Source organism: Artibeus jamaicensis, unplaced genomic scaffold (assembly GCF_021234435.1).
Source record: "Artibeus jamaicensis isolate MK-2021 breed Jamaican fruit bat unplaced genomic scaffold, CSHL_Jam_final contig_415, whole genome shotgun sequence".
Lineage (NCBI taxonomy): Eukaryota > Metazoa > Chordata > Mammalia > Chiroptera > Phyllostomidae > Artibeus > Artibeus jamaicensis.
In genome coordinates, this window is record NW_026521823.1 from 37,780,104 (window position 1) to 37,797,345 (window position 17,242).

Sequence of the window (17,242 nt, forward strand, 5' to 3'; positions counted from 1 at the left end):
CCTCCTGCCATTCCTTTCGGCTCCCCACGCTCTGTCTGCCCTGGTCCGTCCGTCATCTGCGTCAGCAGCTATTCCCCTTCACCTTGACTTGGACCTTTTCACAAAATGGAAAGCCACAGGGCACCCTGTCTGCCTGTCCGTATAGTCGGACTGATCGTGTCTTCCACACCTTCTGGGTAACTTCTCACTGCAGACGGTTTCCAGGGCCGTTCTCTTTTAAACATCACTCTGGGCCTTGTGCAAGAAAGCCTTTCAAGAAGTTCCCGACTTGTCTTTTTTTAGAGAGGCAGCTGAGTGTGGCAGTCGGGGACGTGAGCCGTGGAGGCCAACGGCTGGACGTAAACCCTGACCCTCTCCCCAGCTACGTGAGCTTAAGCTCACTTTGCCTCTGTCTCCTGATCTGTGAAATGGGAACATAATCATCCTTCCCCCAGAGGCCTGTCGTGAGGACTGGTGAGTCGGTACATGCGTGAAGCAGCGAGAACTGTGCCCGGCACGCAGTTCACACTGTGTGTGCTGGTGTCAATGTAATTGGAGGAGTCCTCCTTTACTTTATTTCATTATCATTACTGCTTTAAACCTTCACGTGAGGATATGTTTTTAAAAAAATTATTATTGATTTTAGAAGGAGAGGAAGGGAGCCAGAGAGAGAGAGCTACCGGTTGCCTCCCTCATGGGCCCTGACTGGGGATCAAACCTGCAACTCAGGAATGTGCCCTGACCAGGAATTGAACCAAAAACATTTCGGTGTGTGGGACACTGCTCCAATCAACTGAGCTGCTGGCCAGGGGTTACCTAATTTTTCAGAGGAATCTTGACCTGACAGTCTCATTCACAAAATCAGGGAGGCTTCACAGTCCTGCACACATGTGACGAGCCGCCTTATCTCTCGCCCTTCCTCCACCTCATCCTCACCCCTCTACTTCCAGATACTGAAACTCCGAGGAAGACCCCTGTCCCATTGCTGCTGTGCGGCGGCTAGGACTTGGGAGACCTGTGCGTGGCCCCGCCATGGACTTGGGAACAGCAAGCCTTCCCAAAGGGCGCCAGCCCCCCCCAACTGGCTGCAGAGAGCCTGGGGTGGCAGGGCCTCTGTCCTTGTCATTTCTCAACAGAGGCCCACGTCCGCTCCACGGCTGCAGGCCGCCCTGTTCCGGCCGCCCCCCTCCTACCTTGATGTCGGTACTGAAGTTGGTGATTTTGCCACAGCCTGCGGTTTCCAGGTGGTAATTAGCCCACCTCAGCAGGAGCTCCTCGGGGGAGAGCTTCATCAAGTCCTCCAGACTCTCCCCTTCCCGCAGAAGGGCAATCAGGGCTGAGGAAGCACAAACGCAGGAGGGGAGTCAGCACAGGAGTCCCTGGGGGACCAGCGGTGGCTCTGCTGTGCCCTGCTGGGAAGCCCAGGATCACGGCGCCATCTCCCTGGGATCTCGGTACTTACGGCTTTCCCCAGGGAGCGAACATTTGGTTACTACTACCTCCTAAAAGAAGGTGTCGGGTACTGTGAGCTTATGTATTGTCCTTATTTTTCAGACGGGAAAGAAAAGCACCAATGAGTCTCAAGGCTATGCCTAAGAACAAGGCGGCAGAGGGAAGGAAATAAACCAGACTGTTGGCTCAGAATGCCACACTGACTCTGAGAGGACGACCTTTCTGCTTTTAAGAGATCAATTTTGCGTTAATGACAATATTCTGTTCCCATAGGTGTTTTAGATTTCAAGTGCTTACCTGCATAATTATAGCAGCTCAGAAAGTATAATCAACTCTTTCCTCTATATTTCCCAGGTGAATAAATATTTCTTGCTCAGTTAGAAGGTTTAAATATAGCTGAGGTCATTATTTGCAAATCAATAGTTTTTCTCGTGGATTCTGAGTTCTCTGTTCTTTTTCTTCTCCCATATATTACACTTAATATATTGGTTTTATATTACCCCAGGGTTCTCTGCTGGTTATTGTGATTTGGACTTTAAAAGTGTATAATAAAATTATATATATATATATACTTTACATTTATATATAATATCAAGATTAGAGTTTGGCTTCAGATTTCATATTGGTAGGATCTGTACCCCAAAATAAGAAAGTAAAATTGTATTTTATATGATACTGGTCAAGATGTGTTACTTCTGTCTGAAGCACAGGGCTGCAATTGTCTAAATGCACATAGGATGCTCAGATCAAATAAGATTCATGGCTACAAATTTAGTTCGAGAACTTTGAAGCACTAAATGCAATTTTCTATCATTTTGGTGAGAACTAGACCCAGTGTCTCCTAATCTGTTGCTATCAATGCAGTGTATGGCTGTGATTCATTTCATAAAATGTAAGTTGAAAATGACCGTGAACCATTTCATAAAACGTAAGTTGAAAGTAGACTTATTTTGTTATAAAGTGTCTAAAATCAAAATTAGCCCAGACAAGCTGTTGGGGTTGGAGTCCCAGACAGCTAGCCTGAGTTAATTGGAAACATGCGTTATTATTAGTCTGTAGTCTTAAACATCTTTTGTTTCATTGTTTAACAAATCTGGTCAGTGTGGATAGAATCTGCTCCAGTGAATTCGCCATGACTCTCATTTTCAAACACTGAGGATTCTAAGCTTCTCTGTTCCCGACCTCACCTGCTACAGCCCCCAACACACGTAGTAATAAGAAGCCGCACCATTAACAACATTTGAAGCTTTGCTCGTACCTTCGTTTCTGCTGAGTTCGATGTCAGCAAACAGCCCGATCTTGATGACTTGCCACAGAAGTCCCAGAACCAGGTAAGGCTTCCCCTCCTTCAAGTCCTCCGCCCCGATGTTGACCACATGGCACCCGATGGCAGAGGCCGAGTTCAGAGCCAGGTTCAAGTTCTCCTGAAGGAGAAAAAGTATGCGGGTTTTGTCTGTGACTTTGCAAATGCTGAATGCTGATCACTAACTGGCAGTGGCGACAATGTGTTGCTTCTGGAGAGTTCACAAGGTCTAGAGGCACCGTCTTCACTAGATTTTAACATCGAGAAAAAGCAGTGGGTGGTGACTGGAAAAGACAGTCCAGGAGTTCACACCCCAGGCCTCTGCAGCCCTGAGGCCACCCAGCCAGGACCCCGAGTTGAGGGCCAGCCCGGTCAGGGTGAGACACACGAGTCACGTATTTTCCCGTCTTGCCACGGGATGGAGCCTGCACCAGCAATGTCTCCATCAGCCAGACACTAGGGAGGCGCCTTTGAGGGGAGAACATACCCTCATTGCCTTGTCACTGTCGTGAGTGACACAGCTGTTGACTGTCAAGGTCACTTTCAGACTGGGCATTAAGGGAAAGAAAAAGATACAAATCAAATTCGTATATAAGAAAGCATGGTTCCTACTAGGACAACTGGCTGAGTATCCGTGACACCCAGGGACCTCGAGTGCACACACACTCCCACAAACACGCCCCCATGTGTGCATCTGCACAGGCACAGGTGTGGCACAGATTATATGCTTTCATCACTAACAACAACGTATATAATGTAACTCATATGCAGTTGGAATGGGGTCAATGAAGTTTTCAGTCAGGAGTCTGTACGCTATATTCTAGGGGATGTATCAGAGTCAGAGAGGTAGAGAAATTGGTTTTGTGGCAAATTAACAAAATGAAACACCGGCCACTCGTGAATTCATTGGGAGGGTAACTATGAGGAGAAGTGGTGTTTCTGCCCCAGGGTGTAACTCAGATGGTGAGTGAAAAATACCAGTTTTTGTTATGGCCAAGATTCTGAGTACATTTAACAGTAAGAGCCTTTGCGTACATTTCATCAGCACTGTTCTCTTTGGTTAACAACAATCCTACTTTAAAAGCATGCAGGGTTGCTTAAATCCAAACAGGAGGTGAAATATTGGGTCGTGATTTAAGAAATGAGACACAGCTTGTGAGTGAGAGAATTACAATAATGTTTAAAGACTGGACCTTAACAGAGAAATACAACTTACTAACTACTCATTATTATTCCAGTTAACCACCACACTGAGGCATAAAAACGAGTTATATTTAACTCTCTGTGGCTGTATCAAACAGCTCTGTGAGGGCTATCCGCGCACTCCCTGCTTTTCACCCTCCCACTTCTTAGAAAGGAGCATCTTTGTAGCGAGAATGCTGTGTATCTGGCATCCGCTCAAACATAAATTGCTAGGGAAAGTTTAAGTTAAAATGTTACCAATGTGAATTTGTATTCATTAGTGGCCAAAACAAAGGAAGGATCCCCCAGCTTCTTGCAGCCCACCCCCTGCCTCCACCGCCCCCCCTTACATTCATAAAAGAGTAAACAGAGCGTGTCCTTCCCTCCCCACCTGTCGAGACCGGTCATGAGTCACCAGCCCAAAGGGGAATAACGTCTGAGCATCTGAACAAGTCAGACTCCGTAGTTCTGGGGTGTAAAAAGTCAGTGGTGGGTTGGCCAAAAAGGCAGTTTAGTTTTTTCTGTAAAGTAAAAGACTCATTTTTCATTTTCACCAATAACTGTATTGATTTGGCTATTTGGAGTACGTCGGTTACCTCCCACTATTGGCTTCCAGTGGGTAGAGGCCAGGGTGCTGCTCAGCATCTTCCGATGCATGAGACGGCCCCACAGCAAAGGATTATTTGTCCAAAATGTCAACAGGAACAACAAACTTTGCAAACCACTTCTGACACGCTTGATCGGTCACAGCAGCTTCTCCACACACCACTTTTTTTTTGTTTGCAATTCAGTTGTGCTTTTTACCTTTCTTGAAGTAATAAAGCACAATACTCCAAAATGTGGCATATTTTCTTCCATTTTTCAATATTAAAATGGCTGCTCAAAAATTCACCCATTTTGATAAGTTTTTAAAAAATGCAGATATGACAACTGTCACAATCCAGTTTAACAAAATTGTTTTCAGTGAAGTTAAAGACCACCAAGCAATACTAGAGCCATTCAACGGAAAAAACCAAACGAGCTTTCTGGCCAGCCCAGCGACAGAGGGAGACAGACCTGAATGGTGAAGGGGGTGAGTTTCTTCTTGTTGATTGTTCTTTCATCGATTGTGTCGGGCACTGACAGGTTGATCATTTTACTGGAAGAGAAACAATAAACTTAAAGGAAGCAAGACTTTTGAACCACAGAGCCCAGCAACACTGAATTTAAATGGCAACCATGTCACCAACAAATGAGACTGGCAACATAATCAGTTCTACCCGGTGTTTAGATACAACAGCAGTTATACACTTTTGATGAGATTCAAAGTATCTGTAGGAAAGGTTAATATTCCTAAACTCATATTGACGTTAAGGCAGGAAATAAGGATCCCCCACTCCATTCACTTCCCTTAAATTATCCTGGTTTCCTTAGCGTATTAGGGAATTCTGGGTGCAGGGCCAGAGAGAACCCTCCATGAGTACTTTACTTTCTCAGCCATGAAAATTGTTCCACTTATAAAAGGTTTTCACACACTTTTGAGCTTATGGAACACCTACATTTCTATTTGACACCTGGTCAAACTCCATACCTTCTATCCATCGCATAGTAAAATGTGTTATATCTTCCTGTAGTCATTATAACATCAGCATTTCAGAAATTTCACCCACTCAAGTATCTAATGCATCGGTCAGACACCCAACGCAAGCAGATGTTATTTATGAAGAACTGGCTTTACCCAAGTAACCATTGGTTTAACCTTCAATGGGGCATAAAAATAAATCCCCTTAAGTTGCCTCCATCTTATTTAAAGAAAAGGGGTTAGAAAAAAATTCAAAGAATCAACAATAAAATCAAAGAATATTAAACTCGACTGTGACTTCTTTTTTAATGAGAAGAGACAGCAGCATGAACATTTTTTCCCTAACAATTTTTAAGCAACTACCTTTTTTCATGGTAGAAAAAGATATATTTCTATAACTTTATCACATGTATATAGGTGTATTGAAATAGAAGGCATTTTACTGCAATATAGGCCAAATGAACTCCTAAATCGTCATTTGAAAAGTATGAAAGTGGAGTGAACCGGGAGCTCTGGGAGATGATGGGGCAGAGAGGTGGCTTTAAAGAGGGTAAAGCTGCCCCTCCCACTGAACAGCCAATTGTTCGATTACAGAGACACCACGTGTGGGTATTTAACGGTACGACATTACAGTCCAAAGCAGGACCTTCTCATGGCCTTCAAAGTTTAAAGCACAAACAGTATGTGCTTTAAGAATTCAGTTAGGGGGGAGATCACTGGAGATTGGGACGGACCAGAAAATGACCCCTAAATGGGTTTGGAGAGGAGGAGAGTATGAGGAAGGACATTCTTTAAAGGCAGGCACAAGGCAAAGCCACTGCTGCAAGTTGTAAGGAGGGTGCGGATGGGAAGGAGTCAGTCTGCTCGCTGTCATCCACGAAGCCATTCACTCGGTGCCCCCGGCCGGGTTCCGGGGTCAGCGGGTCTGGGGAGGTCAAACCACAAGGACACTGATGGAAGGCCACGGGGGAGGTTGGCTGCCAACCGAAGGGATCAGGCCTTGCTCCTGTTGTCGGCTAAATGTTTTTTTTTTAGCGGTTGAACCTTTAAAAAATGCACTCTCATAAATAAAATTCCCAAAGCAGAATTGGTCTGGTCAGAGCGGAGCAAAGGAGGCTTAAAGTCTTGCCCACCTACCCCTCACTTCAACGCCCGGGCTCGCCTGAGATCGGCCCCTCAGGGAAGCCTCCTCGTGGGCCCCAAGGCAGGGTTCACAACAACAGAGGTATTGTCAAAGGCACCATCGTGAGCACACCCCGCGGGGCTTTGCGCCTCCCACAGAAAGAACACCTCCGCCTCCGTGGGTGAGATCAGTGGTGTCCCCGTGTGCGCCCCCCCCCACTCCCCTTCAGAAGGGCCCGCGCTGGATTCTCCAGGCACCAGGCTGCTGTGGCTCATCCTGCCCACCCTCGTGTGCGTACGCCACGCTCCAGAGAGGCCGAGCAGCACATCTCCCAAAAGTAATCGCTTTTGACCTTGTGTTACTAGAGCTCCCTGTTTGTGTTCGTCTCTCTCCCGTGCACCCCTCTCCTCCACCCGAGAAAGAGCAGTTTTCCACTTCTTCCTATAAGTTTCTCTCAACATGGCTTTTCTCTCCTGGACCTGCCAAGTAAAAAGTCCAGAAAAGCATTTCGGGCTCAGCTGACCACTGAAGGAAGCTGGCCTGGGATCAACGCAATTAAAGGTTGGTATTCTGGAACCGTCCAAAGAATGCTCTGGCAGCCAAGAAGGATGTGTCATTTACCAAAGGACGATGCCGTCACCCACGGCGCTGAAGAGGTCGTTGGTGTTCGGGTTCATGGGGATGACGTGGCGGCAGTCGGGGTCGTTTTCCAGGGCTTTGTTGATCCAGTTCACGAAGGCGTATTTCTCTTCCTCTGCAAGGCAGTGGCAGAAACAGGTGATGGGCAAGGGGGAAAATCAACACCAGCAGAACTGTGTGTGTGGATCTTAGGTCCTCCAGCCCCGGAGAGATGTGGCCACGTTCTCTGACCCATTCCCTGATCCTCTCACATTTACTGACCACTGAGAATCTCAGAAGACTGCGGACACGGGCGCAGGGCCTCCGCTCCGTCCAAGTCAGAAAACATACAGCAGGCAGGTTTAGAAGGTATATAAGTGTGCAAATAATTTCTATGTAGAAGCAAGTATATATAGCTATGTTTTACATATGTAAATATAGACAACTAATGCAAATATTTTTCTTTATATTTATTTATAATTTAAATATAAATGTGCTCTAATTCTTACAGAATAAAACTGGGGGTTCTGCTGTCAGCCCTGCTGATTTAAATGTGGGATGATCCCAGACAATCCTTGCAATACCTCTGAGTTTCATTATCATGAAATGAAACAATTTGTGATATACTATTTCTTTCCTAGCAGTCAAGCTGCCAGAGGTGGACTTCAGAAATTTTAATAAAACCTCGAGTTACGCCCAACACCGTGTTTCTTGGCATGTGTGCCACGGAATCGGTCTTGGCTCTCAGGAGAATCCTGAGTCACAAAGCTTTGAGAAACACGGCCATAGCCATATCAAGGTCTTCAACTTTCACAATGCCCATTTACAACGCAGAAAACTGTGAAGATGTCTGCATTTCAAAATAAGAGCTGAACTTTGTCTTAGCAGTGACTTAGGTGGGGCCTAACCATGCACCTCTCTTGAAGAGCGACTAATGTTTTGAAGAACTCCGTGTGCGGGTTGCTGGAGTGTTGCTTATTTGGGTGATTACAGGTTGCCCAGTAAGGCTGCTAGATGGTTGCTTTCAGGATCTTCAGACTAAATGTAAACCTTTCTTACAAATCAATAAAAACAACAAGTTTTGGGGCCCCCCAGCAGGCATGAAGAATAATTATGAAGCTGGAAGTTAGAAGAAGCCTTTGCAGCTCATTTTGTCCAAAAGCTTTACAAAGGAATTTCAGCAGCCTTTTGTGTACTTTTAATTTTTTTAATTTTTTAAAATTTTTTTATTGATTATGCTGTTACAGTTGTTCTCTTCCTCCTTTCATTCCCCTCCACCCTACCCCCCCCATCTTCACCATTACCTCCCCTTTAGTTTATGACCATGTGTCTCAAGTCCTTTAGATTCTATATTTCCCATGCTATTCTTGCCCCCCCTTCTATTTTCTATCCACCGTCTATGCTACTTATTTTCTGTACCTTCTCCCCCCTTCTCCTCCTCCCACTCCCCTGTTGCTAACCCTCCTTGAGATCTTCATTTCTATGTTTCCACTCCTGATCTAGCTGTCCTTTTAGTTTAAATGCTGGTAGGATGAGTTGGTGTGGGGCCCCACCCAGAGCTGGAAGTGCTGGCTCACTCATGCCTGGGGAACCGGGGAGTGGCCAATAAACGTTACAGCCCCGAAGTGCGAATACCGAGTTCAGAATGTGCAGTCCCAGAAAATGGGTCCTTCCTGCACGGGGCCCTCTCCCTCAGCCCTCGGCTTTCCCCGTGCCACCTCGGTCCACACCCATCAGGACAGCTTACCCGAGTAGGAGTGCTGGGTGCCAGCGCTGGACTGCTCCGAGGTGCCCCCGATGGCACAAATCCCTTCCTTCTTATTGATGGCTTTTCTAAAGGTCTTGGCCACATCCGTGCTTTTCAGGCCATGAAAAATCTGCAAAGACACAATGGGTCTTTGTAAACCCACTCTGTGATCGAGAAAACCAGGAGGTAATGTTGATGCAAGGAGAGTGGCAATGCATTTCTGGGTATTTTTTGAACTGAAGTTCTAAGGTTCGAGTGCAGCTCCTCCTAGACTGCATCACCCTCACCTTCATAAACTCGTCAAAGCTGATCTTGCCATCACGGTCCAGATCACCCTCGGCCATCAGGTTTTCTGTGATCTCTCGCACTCGGTACCCGGGCAGGGGCAAGCACGCGGCCTTGAACAAGTCGTTCAATTCATTGCAGCTGATGTAGCCATTGCCATCGGTATCTGTGGGGCGGAGCACAAGGTGTAGGTTCAGAGCAAATCAACTAAGAGCAGGACAAGAGGTGAGGGAAGGCTGGGGCGGGGAGGTGAGCAGGCAGCAGGAGCCATCGCCCAGGGGTCACGGCCGGACCCCACACCAGAGTCAGAGTCTCACCAGGGGGCAGTCACTATTGTATATGGTCCTTAATATCCCTTCCGACATCCCAGAGGCCTAACTTCTTCTAACAGACCTCCTTCTAACAGAGGTCTGGCAACAGAATCTTAAAGGGACTTTCATAGAATCAGATGGGGAAATAAACCATAGGCTGAGAGATGAAGAGTAAGAAAAAGTGCGAAATACAAAGAAAACAGAAAAAACTTAAAAAAAAAAAAAGAAAACCAAAGACAGTGGATGCATTAAAAAGATGAGACGTAGGGGCCATTTCCGGGAAGAGCTCCAGGTGAGAAAGTTTCCACAGAGAAAGAAGGGCTTGTCTTCCGAAAGGTACATTTCAGGGCCAAGTTCCCCAGCTCCCTGACCACCGGATGCCGGTCACTTCTGCTCCGTTGCCCATGGTAGCATGTCATGCACTCTGTCCTGAAGATACTCAATAGGAAAGAGAATTGTACCCCTGAGGTACCAGGTCTACTCACCAATTTTGGCAAAAGCTTCCCTGAGCTCCAACATTTCCTCGTCGGACACTGATCCTCGGGCCATTTTTTATTGCTTTAAGGCAACAGATCTGCAGGGGGTGGGGGAAGAACATAAGGAACAACGACTGTTATGCACAGTAATTCTTAAAGCGCCAGTTTCCATTTACTAAGTGAAGAAGCAACCCTCTGCGCTTCTCACGACGTACAGCTGTGTCTCAACAATGTAAGCAATACATTTTTTTTAGCCTTCCACATACATGGTGGTCTCCAAAGCCGGCCCTCACCAATCTCTCCTCTCCCTGCTACCTACCACCACTGCTTCATTGGAGGTGGAGCTCACTGCGCCCCCCACCCTGACCCCTTGAATCCAGGCTGGTCCTGGGACTGCTCTGACCCTTTAGAAGGCTGGAGAATTGTCCCATGTAGTATGCTCATTCTTGGCACATCCTCTCTCTCAGCCACACAGTGAGAGCCATGGGGAGAGCCAGGGAAGGAGGCCTGGGTGCTCTGGGCAGGTACCAGTGCCTGCTGCGCCCCCAGCAGGTGGGCAGTTGCACCTGCCTGCCACCCAGGCTGGCCTCTCGGGATGTTTCAGCCCATTGGAGCCCCAGGTGTCCACAGCCCTGGTCAGCTGAGCTCCTTACACCGAGAGCAAGAGAGATGCTAAAAATGATTGTTTTCAGTCGCTAACCTTCGGAGCAGCTGGTTACACCGCAAGATACACCAACAACATTTAACTTCACCCCAGACATCTTTTAGACATATTGTCACATTTCCATTTAGAAGTAATATGTTCGGCCAACCCAACAGACAGATTATAATACTCACACGGAAGTGATCAAAGTTCTCAAGTAGATAAGGAAAGAGGAAGGAAATCTGACCCCCTAGCAACTCATAGATGGGGATCTAAGGGACTTTTAGGTGCTTTCTTCTCAGAAAGGCTGGTTTGGCTGGACCCACTTCCCTTTTCCCAGGCATTACTGCTCCTTCTTGGGAGAGAGAATGCACCAGAAAATGGATTACGATGAGGAAGAAAATGCCCCTCGCTGGTCCACACAGCATCTTTCAAGTAGGACTCCCACGGAGGCTTACCCGGTTTCCTGGTGGGGGGGAGGGGGAAGGGGGGTTTCTATAATTCCATTTTGGGATGTTGTTTTAAACTGAGTTCCTTGTGTACAGTTTCACGTTATCCTACAGCGCAATGCTGCACCGACCCCAGGGGTGACCGATGCGCACACAGAAAAGGAGGCCGTTTCACGCTCAAACCCACAAGCCAAAAATGCACTGTGCTTAACTTTGCAAATCCGCATCCACCTTGCTGTCCTGTGACTTACATATATGAGCTCTTCCCATCTTTCGTTTGCCCATGTGACCCTTGGTCAGCAGAAACTTTACATGTAAATAAAAGTGAACAAAGTAAAAAACAAAAACAAGAAACAATTCTGGGAGCCTTTGGTTGAAACAACCCGAAGTCCTCCTTCCTCCACTGTCCCAGCTCCCTGTCACCTCATGCACCGGTGGGAGCTCCAAGGAGCATGATTTAAAATTGTGGATTTATGTATATTGTAATTTTTTAAATTCCTTTTAGAATATATTATGATCCCACTTCTGGGAATATATTCCAAGAATACCAAAACACTAATCTGAAAGAACATATCTATTCCTATATCCATAGCAGCTCTATTCACAACAGCCCAGCTCTGGAAGCAGCCCAAGTGCCCATCAGTAGATGAGCGGATTAAAAAGCTGTGGTCCATTTACACAATGGGATACTACTCACTCAGCTGTAAAAAAAAAAAAGGAAATCTTATCTTTTGTGACAGTATGGGTGGACCTGGAGATTCTTATGCTAAGTGAAATAATCCAGTTAGAGAAAGACAAACACCATGTGATCTCACTTATGTGTGGAATCTAATGAACGAAATAAACTAACAAAACAGAGACAGGCCTGGATGTGTGGAGCAGCCTGACAGCGGTCAAAGGGGAGGGGCAAGGGGGGACCAGATGAAAGAAGGTGAAAGAACCAGCCCAAAATCTTACATACATAACACAGAGACACGGACCACAGCGTGGTGATGGCCAGAGGGAAAAGGGGCGGGGCGGGGGAGGAGGGCAAAGCGGGGCAAATGGGGATGGAGAGGAACTTGGTAGGGGGGGAGGTGTGTGTGTGTGTGATGGGCACAGGATGCTGTGTGCAAGTGATGTTTTACTGAGTTGTACCCGTGAGACCTCTATGGTTTTGTGAACCAATGTCAGCCCAATAAATTCAATGAAAATATATATTATTATCAATGAAAGTTTACTGTTATTATTTACTGTGCACATTTAAAAAAGTGTTGCCACTCGGTTCTCTGAGGAGAGCAGAAAACACGAGGCCTTAGCCGTACAAACACAGGTGGTCTCGCTCACTCGTCACTGTGACCCTCATCGGCGGGTCCTCGCGATCCCACTTCCTGACTTCTTTTCACATCCCTGCCTTCCTTTTGTCTGCCTGCCTGTCTGTCTCCCTCCCTCCTTTATTTCTTTTCTTTCTTCCTTCTTTTTCACCATCTTACTCCAAAAGCAGTTTGAGCCATTTGACACAGCTATACCCAAACTCCAGGACGGAACCAGTGAGGTCGTGTGGTCAGCGAGAAGGGGGACACGGTGTCGGCAGGGGAGAGCGTGAACACTTTAAGTACAGGGGTGAGGCTGCGCGTTTTGCTGGAAGCGGGCTATAATCTGGCTCCGTGTTTTCCAGAAACCAATGCCCAAAGGAAAACAGCATCAGTTAAACAATCCGGTCTATCTGCAGAAAACAAACAAACCCGCTTTCTCGGGCCGTGGAAATGAGGTTGACAGTAACACCTTTCCCCAGGCCTCAAGAGGACGACTCTTGTGGGGCGTAGTAAACACAGATTCGTGTTGTTTTATAAGGCCCTTCAATGGAGGCTGACGCCCGAGCACATCCGTTCCCATTTTGTAGAGCAGGAAGCGGACATCCGCTTGGGAATTAGATACAGGACCTCAGATCACACAGGTAGGCAGCGGAGCAGCCAGGGTTCCAGCTCTCAGCCTCGTCTCCTCTCCATTTCAGGTTCAATGCCTTCACTTTCTGTGAGACATGCCTTTCATCCACACATTCATTCACTCAGAAATTTTTCATTAGGTCTCTTTAATGTGCATAACCCAGGGGAGATTTAAACTAAAAAACTACAGCACAGGTACGTATCTAGGTGTTCTAGCTCAGGAAGCTTTTGTTTCGTGTATTAAGAAATCAAGGCTTCCGTTTCAAGAAATGAATTTATAACTTTGCGCACCTCACTACATTCTGGGAAGAACTGGGCTTGGTTCTGCTTCACACTCTCCAAGACTCCACCGATGCATTAGGAGAAGGCGTCCCCCATCATATCTTAACAAGGCTTTTGGTAAAATCTGGTCTAAAGCCCTAAAGCCGGCTGGCCCTTCTTGGTTTTAGGTGCCCTAACACCTCTTGGTTCATGAACGCTCATGGGATTATGAAATAGAGTCATTCATTGAAAAATATTTAACGAATGCTACAGGCATTGCCCTTCACTTCAGGGGAGCAGTGTCTGCATGGACCCAGTTACCCAGAAAGCAAGAAATGATGCGAAAGGTCAAGAGAATGAATGGAATCTCTAAATCTAGATACAGCCTTATCCTTAGACCTAAGAGTTTTAAATTTTTGAGCACTGTAAGAAACTGGTGAGAAACACAAGTAAAAGCAGGAAACGAGAATACATTTTAAGGGTCAAGAGGAGAACCAAGGAAGAAAAGAAAGAAATATTTGGGGACGAAAAAAAAGATGATGCTATAGTGAAAAAGTAGAGAACATATTTTAGCATAAAAATGACACAGTTCATTCGAATAGAATGCTTAGAAAGAGAAACAAAGCATTATTTTAAAACCATGTGATTTTTAAGCCACAGCAGGTAGGTCAAGATGAAAAAATCTGAGCACCTGAATAACCACATTTTTCTAAGAGATGTATAAATGGGATCAGCTTCGAGAAGCCATAGAGGAAGATAGCCTTCGAATTTTAAAAATTCAAAACACACCAGTGATTTAATAACTAAAAGAAAATGAGAGTAGATTGAATTAGCTTAAAAGGCAAATTGGGGAGCAAATTGTTGACACCCCAAGATACTGGGACACTATTTGCTGCCTGTCGGGCCAACACAAGGGCCGGGCTGGCCAAAAAGTTCTTTATGTTCCTCTGCACAGCGTCTCTAGTAACGCTTGGTTGTCTTGAACTTCACTTGAAACAATGTTGTTAGATTTCATTGTGACAGCTGTCCCATCAGCGTGCATTTAAAAAAATTATCTTCAATACTCTGGTTTCTCTTCAGATCATATAAATCTTTTGCCTTTTACTAAAAAAAACTTATCCAAATTGGTGAATTTTTTGTAGCCATTTTAACATTGAAGATGGAAGAAAGAAAATACATAACATTTTGGAGTATTAAGCTTTGTTATTTTGAGAAAAGTAAAAATGCAACTGAAATGTAAAAACAGGTTTGTGCAGGATATGGAGAAGGCGCTGTGACTGATCAAATGTGTCAAAGTGGTTTGTGAAGTTTCCTGGTACTATCGACACTTTGGCCAAATAACTCTTCGCTGTGGGGCCGTCTTATGCACTGGAAGGTGTTTAGCAGCAGCCTGGCCTCTACCCACTAGAAGCCAATAGCGGGAGAGAGCCAACGTACTCAAAATATCCAAATCAATATTTACTGGTGAAAATGAAAACTGTGTCCTTTATTTTACAGAGAAAATGGACTTCTTGGCCAACCTAACAGATAAATGGCCATTACCATCAGAACAAGCAGAAAGTCCTGGAAACAGAACCCAACTTTCAGAGACAGAAGGACTCTAAGGAGTAATGTGTTACAACCAATGAGAACATGCTTTGTCTATGTCCAAGTTTGCAAAGCCATGGCAGGCTTCCATTGGTCCAGACAGTTGCTGGGAACAGGGCAGCGAAAGGATGGAGAAACTATTAGAAGGGTCGTTACAGAGCAGAATTGAGAAGACGCCCTTCAGCTACTTGAACTGGATGTGCAAATAGAGCCATTTTCCCAAAGCAGAGAAACAGGAAGACAAAGTCATTAACACGCAGCTCAGACCCTTTCAAAGGAGGACATTGCTGGCTTAGAATCAAACTCTAGGTCCTTTACATCGTCTGTGAATGTGTCAGCCGAGTTTGAACGCACCCATATTTGAAGGTGTGAGTTCCAAGAATGTTGGTAAAATTCACAGAGACCATGGGTGAGCATTTGAGTTTGCAAATTCCTGGCACCATGTTGGCAGCAGACTCTAGACAGGTCGCTATAACCATGCACTTGGTGAGGCATCTGGGGCCTGAGACAAGTGAAAGGCATGGCCTGTCCCTCCCAGGGCATGAAGCACTGCTCTGTCGCTCTTGGGGCAACATCTCACTATGACGACTGCCTCCTCTCACTATGTCCTACCAGGGACCATTTTAGGGTCTCTTGTCAAGCAGTGGTGAACTCTGGAGCCCTGTTTTCTGAACTCTGAACCACCGCGCAAATCTAGAGACGGGAAACAGGAAATACACAAGACCCTCAACACAAAGTCTCAGAAGGAAAACCTCACGCCGTTCTCTAAGTCACACCTGGCTACGAGTTTTCCTGGGAGCGACTGGATCGATTAAACCAGTAGTTACAGAGACCCATGGTATCTGGCCAAAGAAAGAACTGGTTGTTCCTTGTTATAAGATTATTTTTAATAGTCCTAAGAAAATCAAGTAAGCCCTCAAAGGGTAGAAGCCACAGAACTTGTTCGCTCCTTTAAGTCAGTGGGTTTTGAGTTCTGACTCGAGGGAAGTTGGTATTTTCCAGATTGGGAGGGGCAACACATTTCTGAGAATGACCTCTCATGGTAAAAGCACCTGACTCAAATTCCTGAAGTCTGGAGGTGGAAACTGTTTTTAGGCGTTTGCTATAGAAGACAGTGCTGTTGAATATACAAAAGGAACTGTGCTTTCTAAATTACATGTGAAACTGACAGGTGAACTTTCTCTGAGGAGAGAAAATTAATAATGAAAAGAAGCCGGAAGAATGGAAAAGAGAGCCCCATCCACAGTGAAGGAAGAGCTCACGGGCTGGGAGTCTTTCTGAAAGGTGATAGCACCGGGCTGCTCAGGGCTTTGATTCAATACATTGATGCCCAATTACATAACCGCCCGGATCAAGGAAGCACCTGTAACCTGGGATCGCATTGCCAAGGGACTCTTTTGAATGTGCCCTACTTTTCCTGCAACTTGACCCAGTGAGCAGAGTAAAGCTGGAAACTCAGGACCCAAATCCCTACCTGGATAATGTCAGGACGTATCCAGGGGAAAAATCGTGCAACTTCCCAAGCCCTCGGTGCACAGTGAGTAACCCCAAATGCCCTGGAGTCTAGAACGCGATTACTACGGCAACCTCCAGAGTTAGCCTATGATGACTAAAGAATTAAAATGTAAAGTACATGGGGCTTCAACACAAAATAAAAGACCTGTAAGTTTTTGAAAAACTTAGATAACACAGGAGCTTTGCTTTCACTTATTCCTGTCCGCTTCATTTTACAAAAGAGACCACTGCAGGGGGTCTGACTATGAATAATTTACTATATATTCTTGGGATACCATTTGTCTGTAGATACAGACATACCGAAGCTCTCCATAAAGGATGATTCTCAAAATGTATTTTAAAAATGACTTTAAAAAACCAATTATAAACGATCTTAAACACAGGCAGCCACTTAAAGGGGCTCTTAGGGATTCTTCCGTCAAGTCAGAACTTCCTCCTCTCCCGTTCTCCCTGCACCTCGCCGGTCCCCCGGGGGCTGCTCCAGAGGACAGAAGCCTCACCTCTGCAGCCTCAGAGGAAAGAGGAGCAAGGCAGGGGCAGGCTGTTCTCAGCACAGACTCGGGGGCTCTTTTCTGTCACTGCCTCGGACAAGGTCAGCAGTCCCGGATGGCCAGCAGGCCCTCTCACCCCAAACTCGATGGACCCGTCGCTGCTCTGGGGCCACAGTGGCTCCATCGCGGCATCGAGAGGCTTCTGTATACTGCAGTGCACATGGAGCCCGGCTCTGCCGCCCGAGAAGGAGTGCCCACAGCCTCTCCCTTCTCCCCCAGCACACACCCCCCCGGCACCCCTGCTGCATGCAAAGGACGTGATGCAGATCTACTC

The 17,242-nt window shown here is 46.2% G+C and overlaps 1 protein-coding gene across 2 annotated transcripts in view; it reads right to left on the reverse strand.

Moving 5' to 3' along the window:
* Nucleotides 1-17,242, reverse strand: part of LCP1 (lymphocyte cytosolic protein 1) — a 67,537-nt gene that overhangs the window by 18,924 nt on the left and 31,371 nt on the right. For both annotated transcript variants that reach the window (XM_053665536.1, XM_037129541.2), the window contains 7 exons: nt 10,047-10,135; nt 9,253-9,416; nt 8,966-9,095; nt 7,222-7,354; nt 4,973-5,054; nt 2,690-2,855; nt 1,173-1,315 (listed from right to left, as the gene is read on the reverse strand). In XM_053665536.1, the coding sequence (XP_053521511.1) occupies nt 1,173-1,315; nt 2,690-2,855; nt 4,973-5,054; nt 7,222-7,354; nt 8,966-9,095; nt 9,253-9,416; nt 10,047-10,110 (882 nt within the window). In that variant the 5' untranslated portion in view covers nt 10,111-10,135. The remainder of the gene's footprint in view (nt 1-1,172; nt 1,316-2,689; nt 2,856-4,972; nt 5,055-7,221; nt 7,355-8,965; nt 9,096-9,252; nt 9,417-10,046; nt 10,136-17,242) is intronic.